This window comes from Zingiber officinale, chromosome 10A (assembly GCF_018446385.1).
Source record: "Zingiber officinale cultivar Zhangliang chromosome 10A, Zo_v1.1, whole genome shotgun sequence".
NCBI classification, from domain to species: Eukaryota; Viridiplantae; Streptophyta; class Magnoliopsida; order Zingiberales; family Zingiberaceae; genus Zingiber; species Zingiber officinale.
The window spans coordinates 40,705,600-40,714,595 of NC_056004.1; the positions used below are offsets into that span (position 1 = coordinate 40,705,600).

The window sequence follows — 8,996 nt, forward strand, 5'->3', positions numbered from 1 at the left end:
ATCAATTAAGGCACAATTACTAACCAACACTGAATTTTGGAAAATAAAAAAAATATTTTCAAATAAACAAGAATAATCATATTTGTCCAAACAAGAAACCAAAATTAAGTTTTGTCTAAAAGATAGTACATATAATGTATTATCCAAATCTATATAAACATTAGTTCCTAAATAAAGCCCAAAAATACCTATAGACTTTACTCTAGCTTTCCTGTCATTCCCCATATAGATATATCCTTTACCATCAAGTGGAAATTGACTTCTGAGACAACTCTGCATAGTGATACTTATGTGAGTAGTAACACTAGTATCTATCCACTAAGTGTCAATAGGCATAATTTATAATTTGATTTTTGAACTGACAAAGTTAAGAAATTTACCTTTCTTAGTACATCAGTTAACATATTTGGAGCAATCCTTCTTAAGGGTGTCAATTCGGGTAGGTCGGGTCAGGTTAATTTTTTTAACAAAAAAACCCAACCTTAACATGAATTCAACCCGAAACCCTTAAACCCAAACCCAAACCAACCAACTTGACCAACTCGAACCCGACCCGGATAACCTAAAAATTTGATTCAAAATCACTTTTTTTAACTATTTCCTTATAATTTTTCAGTTTTACCTCAATACTCCATCATTATCATACTAACATTGATATTAATATACATAAAAAAAATATCTTAATTTTTAAAATAAAATTTGATTTAATCCTAAAACCCCACTAAACCCTATATTTGGGTCAACTTGAATCCAACCCAAAAAGTTTAAACCCGAAAATGCTCTAACCCAAACCCGACCTGAACCTAAAAATATCCAACCCTAACTTGATTTTTTTTTGTCGACTCGGGTTGGGTCATTGGGTTGGGTTTATTTTGACACCCCTATTCCTTCTTCATGCGGCCCTTGTTTTTGCAAAAGAAATAATAAGATTCCTTATCTTGCTTCTTTTGTTCTTTATCTCCATGAGCCCGAGAATTTATAGTTTGTTTATCTTTAGTTTTGTTATTGGTCATCTTTCTCTTGTTGCTAAAACTCTTAGGTGGATGTCAAGTGAGTACTTTCAGATATCTCACACCTCAGTCTCTCCTCCTCTTGCACACATTAAATAATAAATACATTTAACATCGACTTTTCCTTTTGAGTATTATAAAAAATCTTAAAATGAGTGAACCATATAAACAAAGACATTAAGACAAAAATACACTAAAACACTCTCAGACATTTCGAGTTTTAGTAATTTTAGACTTGTGGTGATATAAAACATCTCAATAATGTACTCCCTTATTATCTTTGTTATTATACTACATGGACACTAACTTCGAAAGAAGTATTGTAGTCTCAACCTTTTCATTTCACATGAATCAGTTTGCAAGTTTGTTTAGTAAACTCTTAGCATCCTCCCCTTCAATTATTCAACCCTTTTGCAGTGCCAGAATTGAAAGCCTCATAATACTTAGACTCATGTGGTTGGATCACTCCCACTTTTTAAATTTGACCCTCTGTTCTACAATGCTAGCACTAGTTAGGGGTGCGGAGCGATCGTTTCTTAATGCGTTGTTTAAGTTCATGCAGCTAAAGATTATGATTACATAGTCTTTTCATTATGTAAAATTTGATCAATTAATATGGAGATGTTGTTAATATTGGCAATTACTAATGCCACTGAATTAGAAAATAAAACAACCGTAGGCTCACGATTAATGCTAAAAACATTGAGAGATATATTTTAAGAAATTATGCAATAAAAGAAAATATGCATATGAATGAGCTCTTTATAAGATACAAAATACAACATTACATTTTTAATCTTTGGACTAAGATGCAATTTGTTAGCAATACTCTCTATTATAACTAAACCTGAGTTGGTCACATAACGTGTCTTTCTTTGGATCAACACGTTATGCGTATAATTGACACTTTATATGAGTTATTTTAGTCTATAAATATGTCTTTCTTTGGGTCGACAAATTAAGTGCATGATTCAAATAAAAAATTTTGTTCCTTAGTTGTGTGATACCTTTAAACATATATCTGACCTAAAAGTAATTTTCCTTTGGGCCAACTACTTTTAATATAAATATACATCTACCAACACAAATGCACTGAACTTACCTAAAGTGTCTTTCTTTAGGCCAACATAATAGTTCACTTTAGTAGCACGTGTGCTCAAGAAAACACTAAAAAAATTGAATTGAACAGAAGTAATTTGCTCCACTAGTTATTCCCAAGTGATCCTGAATGGAAACCCAAGCGATGGAGCAACAACGCGACTTACAACTTCTAACATAGCCTGACTGTGTTGGGAGGCACGGTTGTGTCAGAGCTTACAGTCCTAACATGGCTTAGTCATTTGGTAAAGAACGGTTGTACTAGGCCACATGACCATGTTGAGCACCCAACACACGGCCGTGTCATTGGACATGGCTATGTTCAGCCGCACAACGACTAACATGACCCGACCCTGTTATTCGACACAGTCATGTTCGATCGCGTAGTGCTCAACATAGGCTAGTCGTGTTGGGCAACATGGTCGTGGTGCGCCACAGGTTTTCGCCCAGCACATGATACAACCTGGCTACGTTGGCCACCACGATCATGACATGTCATGATGAAACCCTCAACACTTCTATTCATGGATCAAACACGGTAGTTTGTCCAAAACTATACTAGTTATCGTTGTTCTTCGTGCTTTACACATGTTTTACATATTGATTTTTCCAAAAAGGATAACAGAATAATAAGGATAACAGAATAATAAGGATATAGTTATGTCAAATCTATAGCAAAACATAAATATATAAAATAAGACGATGGATTAGATTGCAATGGCAAAACCATCATCTTTTTGTGTCGTCCACAAATCCGGGAACCTTACTAAAGAAGAGGGAGAGCAAGGGGTTGGTCTTTCAGAGAAATTAGATTGATAACACCGAAGTTTATTCATCAATGGAGAGCAAAGAAATTGTTAGAATACGTAATCCAACAAGGAGATTTTATATATATATAACATAATCCGTTGTGTGATACATTTAACATATATCTAACTAAAAGTAATTTTCCTTTGAGTCAACTACTTTTAACATAAATACACTTTTATAGACATAAATGCACTGGATCTACCTAAAGTGTCTTTCTTTAGGATATAATAATTCAATTTAGTAGGACGTGTGCTCAAGAAAACACTAGAAAACCAAATTGAACAGAAGTAATTTGCTCCACTAATGATTCCCAAGTGATCCTGAGTGGAAACCCAAGCGATGGAGCAATAACGCGACTTACAACTCCTAATACAACCTGACTGTATTGGGAGGCACAGCATCTGTTAGAGCTGACAACCCTGACACAGCTTAGTCATTTTGTGAAGCATGACTGTGCTAGGCCACACAGCCATGTCGAGCACCCAACACATGGTCGTGTCATTGGACATGGCCATGTTCAGTTGCACAACGACTGATATGACCCAACCCTGTTATTCGACACGGTTATGTTCTGTTGCACAGTGCACAACACGAGCTAGTCGTGTTGGGCGACATGGCCATGTTGTGTCACAAGTTTTCGCCCACACAACCTGGCTGTCTTGGCCACCACGGTTATGACACGTCACGATGAAACCCTTAGCACTTCTATTTGTGGATCAAACATGACAATTTGTCCAAAACTATAGTTGGGCGACATGGCCATGGTGCGTCACAAGTTTTCGCCCACACAACCTGGTTGTCTTGGCAATTACGGTTATGACACATCATGATGAAACCCTTAACACTTCTATTTGTAGATCAAACACGACAATTTGTCCAAAACTATAGTAGTTATCGTTATTCTTCGTGTTCTTTGTGAAAATTGCTACAACCACCACATGTTTTATATGTTGATTTTTCCAAAAAGGATAACCAAACAATAAAAATATAATTACGTCAGCAAAACATAAATATATAAAATAAGACGATAGATCAAATTACAATGGCAAAGCTACTGTCTTTGTGTCATCCATGAATCAGGGAACCTTATGAAAGGAGAGCATGGCGTTGGTTTTTCAGAGAAATTATATATATATATTCCCCGTTGGATTTAGTATTATGACAATTTCTTCGTTTCCTAATGATGAATAGATTTTGGTGTTGTCAATCTACGCATAGAAACCTCCATATTTAATTACTCAAACTTTCCATATTAGTTAAATCACTTAACGGATTTAAGTTTCTTAATAGCACAAATCTTATTTGCAAGCCCAATCCAACAAATTTATCTTAGAAGCAGTGTCTTAGAAGAGAAAAACAATGGATCACACTCTGAAATAAGTACAAGTTGCTCGACTTTGATACAAATACATGTTTAAGCTAAGTTAAACAGGAAAAGATTTATTCCAATTGCATCTCTAAGTATACTAGAGCAGTCCAAGTTTCATGAAAAAAGTCGAGGCAATGAAAACCCTGGTATATTAGACCAGCCCACGTTTCATGAAAAACTCAAGGCAAACAACGGACACCCAACTCCATATGGGGTTGTCCTCTTGAATGACATTGGAGCCTCAATCGGCTACTTATTCTGATTTCTCCGGCTTTTAGAGGAGATGATAACCCAGGCAACATACAGCAACATCGGCGCCAGCAACAGAGAGTAGTTACTGGTCAGGTTGGTTGAAGTACCCTCTGATGAAGATGATCCATGTGGGTTGGTGGGTTTCACATCAGTGGATGAGTGTACTGGTTTGGCTGGGGTTTTCTCTGCAGCTTTTGGGCCCTGAAAGTCTAGGCCGTCTCAACTTTAGCAACAAAAAAATGTAAATAAAAGATGCATTGATATGTTAATGTTTATAATTTCACTTAGGACTATTAGTATCCAACAAGACATCTCAAATATTTGAGGTTGGCTATATAAATTTTCTATATAGCATGCCATTCTTTGATCATATTATTAGCATTTCCTACCTTATAATTAGTATTAGAGACCCAAAAAAACAAAATTATTAACACATTTGACAGCTTGTACCAGGAACTATGAGCGTTCAACAAACCACACCTTTTAATTTATTGAAAGAAAAATCTACCCTAAATGGAAAATCCGTAGAGGAAATAAGAAGGAAATGCAATAGTTTGAGTGAAAAAAGTATTTATTAAAAACAGACCAATGCCAAAAAAAATTAAAAAAAAAACTAAATAAATCACTTAATTCTCAAACTTATGTACAAGCTATGGCAAGATTGGCATTTAGTACTTAAGTGCAAGTTTCTCTAACTTCTCTTTCTCGATTTTCTGCAGCAAAAGTTGAATATGTTAGTACTTACTGAATGGATATTCTTTGGGGAATAGATTATAAAAGCCTCTTTTTTGTACTTCAACACAGACAATGTATATTGTAGGTTAAATAAAGAGGTTAAGGGGAAGATTGCCCTACCTTTCTCAGTTATTATTATATTATTTTGTTTTTGAAGGAGATATTTCTGTTAAGGATGGAATTCATCATCCAAGAAACAACAATGATACAGTTCAAAGATTCCTATATACTGACTGGACAGAGTCGCATCAAGCAGATATAGATTCCAAAGAAACAACTTTTTAATAACAAGATGGAGAAAATCTGTAATAGCCTTGTGATTGGAATATATTAGCTTGTTATTTTGTTGAATAAAGTAAGCCAAAGGCTGAAAAGCTCCAGGGCTCTCCTAAAAACCACATTCAATGAACTTCTGCTAGAAAATGAGTATATATTAAGAATATTCATACTGTTTTTCTTTAGAAGCCACGATCCAGAGATATGATAAAAACACTATTGAGTACGAGTCCAGTATTTCCAATTATGTGTTTGGTCCCAACAACAAAATTTGTACTCTGATACCATATCTTAATTAATCTGGAAGTGATCTGCCTAGATGAGAATTTTCAACATGCATCACAAAATAAACACTCTTTCAAAATGTAAGGTTAATTATTGTTGCACTGCAATATCAATGGGAATCTGTTGTTCCATACACAAACCATGAGCCTTGGATATATTACATACATGTGATTTAAAAAAGACTGTTTTGCAGTACATCTATCATTATCAGACAAATGCATTGATGGCAAACCACTACAATTGCAGAGCCTTAAACTTTATATGCATCTATAGTTAGCCTAAGCACTCACTTTAGGAAAGAAGTTTTACAAACTACTATGATATGGTGCCAAGTGTGTATTCCAAATAAGAACTTCAAAGTAGGGCAACATTTCAATCATATACTCTAGGAAAACCTCCCTTTACAAATATAATATAAGACTGATGCTTATTTCTGTTCTCGTGTTGCAATGTCATGCACTAGGGAAAGGCAAACAACCCTGAAAACTTTTCAACAGGGTACATCACCAAGTCTATTCAGAAAACATGGATGTATGGAAAATCTGGAAAGGAAGTAAAAACAAGCAAAAAAAACGATGACATACAATATAGCTCATACAATAACTAAATACTCACTTCTACAAAAAAAAATACCCTCTGATGAAGATTTATGCTATTCAAAGTGTCAAAGTTAAAAGTATATATAATGCAGAAACACCATAATGAGGATGAAAACCTGTAATCTTTGGAAAAGATGAAGTTGAAAAAGGATTTCAAGGTAGCAATTAGCAAGTATGGAAGTTATGATAATAATACTAAAAAATTACTACATAAACATTTTAAAAATCCTATCTTAGTATTTCAAAGGGGAGCCTTGGCGCAATAGTAAAGTTGTTGCCGTGTGACCTAGAAGTCAGGTTCGAGTCTCGGAAACAACCTTTTGTAAAGCAGGATAAAGTTGTGTACAATAAACCCTTCCCCAGGACCCCGAATTGGCATGAGATTCTTTCTCCGAGCTGCCCTTTTTTATCTTAGTATCTCACTATTTCAAATACTAATGATTCATCCTTGTGAAAATAAATCCCCACTAGTAGGGTTTCCACATGTGCTTATTTTGTATAAACTGGGAATTTTAAGATAAATAAGTGGATATTGTAAACTCAGTCATCAGTGACAAAAAAAAACTAGTCTAGTAAAAGATTTGCGTTCATCAGAACGTCATTCAAATGCAACTTCTGAATTGCATATAATTTCTGCTACACTTACTCTAACAAGCATATGTCAATTCATCCATCACAATGTTAGAGCCTGCCTCGTCCACACAAGTATCTTAGCCACAAGTTTTTCATGCATCGCTCCAAAATTTTCACAATCAACTCAAACATTATGACACTCTTGCATAGCTTTACAATTGAAGAATTATCTACATCAATGTAAACGAAATGCTTGGCCGGAAATGAACCCTTAAAATCATGATACGTGAAACGCCATGCTTAGGGTGGAATCAAAAAAGAAGTATTATAAATTTACGAGATCCACCAGCGGTATCGCAAACCCTAGAATCAAAAGTGAACTAAAATAGAATTCAGAAATGTTAAACCAGAAGCTAGATTAGTACAAGGGGTGGTCAGATCAAAGGGAGTGGGTAGAACCTTGTTGAAAACGTTCTCCGCTTTTTTCTCCTCCTCCCTGAGAACCCTCCCACTGGAGGAGAGCCTGCGGGCGATGAACCTTGCTGCGTTCATGGCAGACATGGCGACTTTCAATTCAAAATGCAAGGGTTTCTCGCGTCCCTTCTCGCCTGTCTTTAAAAACGCACTCCGACCTCCGCTAAATGTTTTCTTCCGTCCTTTCAGACGTACGATTGCGATCTGACGGTCTATAACGAGTTCGGTTTCGATCTTTCATTCATCATGAGTCGGTCGTGGTCCAGCAGTCCAACTATTCGGCCCGTCATAAGCGCTAGACCAGCCGGGCACTAGGAAACTTATGTCACCCATTCCGAAATTTATCAAACAGATATCTAAATTTTTAAATGTACTATAAAAGGGGTATAGGGTATGTTATTTTATTATTTATAAAAAAAATACACCTTTTCAAATATAATTCTAATTTTATCCTCTCGACAATCTAATTTTTTTATCATTTTTCTTTTCTCCATTATTTTTCTCTCTTCTCTTTTCTCTTTTCTCTCTTCTCTCTTCTCTCTCTTTTATTTACCAGCATGCCGAACATATAAATAATATTGTATAAGATTTAATTAATTTTTAATAATATTTTAATATATTTGAAGAAGTCAAAATAAATAATGGATAACATATTTAAACTCTTTGCAATCTCAGAAATCCACTGGAACTGAAATGAGTATAATAGTGGGTTTAAGTCCTTAGTGGATTTCGGTCAAAACCCACTAATGAACCTAGAGAGCTCTGATTGCACAAATTTCGATTTCTATGAATTTATGATGTTGCAAGGAGTTCAAATATGGTGTCAATTATTTATTTCGGCTTTTTATAGATGTTAACATATAAAATAAAATAATCATAAAAACGTCCACGTTAGACCTGATATTAAATCATATCGGCCCAACGTGAGTCTGATATAGAATCATATCAGGATCGACGTGGGCCTAATATGTAATCATATCAGGTCATATAAATAAAATTATATAAGATTTAGTCAATTTTTTAATAATATTTTAATACATTTGAAGAAGTCAAAATAAACAATGGATAACATATTTGAACTCCTTGTAATCTTAGAAATCCACTAAAATTGAAATGAGTATAATCGGAGTTCTCTAGGAGCTCTCTAGGTCCTCAGTGAGTTTCGTTCAAACCCATTAATAGACCTAGAGAGGAATGATTGCACCCATATCGATTTCTATGGATTTATGATGTTGCAAGGAGTTCAAATATGGTGTCCATTATTTATTTCGATTTTTCATAGATGTTAACGTATAAAATAAAAGAATCATCAAAAACGCCCATGTTGGGCCTGATATGGAATCATATTAGGTCGTGGGCCTAATATGGAATGATATCAGACCCATATTGGGTCTGGTATGATTCCTTATCAAGTCCAACATGGATTTTTTTTTACGATTTTTCGATTTTATATATTAACATCTATGAAAAGATAAAATAAATAATCGACATCATATTTGAACTCTTTGCAATATC

The 8,996-nt window shown here is 34.7% G+C and overlaps 1 protein-coding gene across 1 annotated transcript; it reads right to left on the reverse strand.

Annotated features, from left to right (window-relative positions):
• Positions 1-4,261: 4,261 nt before the first annotated feature.
• Positions 4,262-7,622, reverse strand: LOC122028205. Its single transcript, XM_042587233.1, has 2 exons — positions 7,467-7,622; positions 4,262-4,740 (listed from the first exon to the last, which is right to left on the reverse strand). Exons 1-2 carry the CDS (start codon positions 7,566-7,568, stop codon positions 4,537-4,539), a joined length of 306 nt encoding a protein of 101 aa, XP_042443167.1. The 5' UTR covers positions 7,569-7,622; the 3' UTR covers positions 4,262-4,536.
• Positions 7,623-8,996: the final 1,374 nt, after the last annotated feature.

Bases quoted from the DNA above. Each gene is read 5' to 3' on its own strand.
- LOC122028205 (XM_042587233.1), bottom strand. From the start codon at position 7,568: ATGTCTGCCATGAACGCAGCAAGGTTCATCGCCCGCAGGCTCTCCTCC. The intron at 4,741-7,466 runs GTTCTACCCACT...CTAGACTTTCAG, and splicing joins CGGAGAACGTTTTCAACAAG to GGCCCAAAAGCTGCAGAGAA.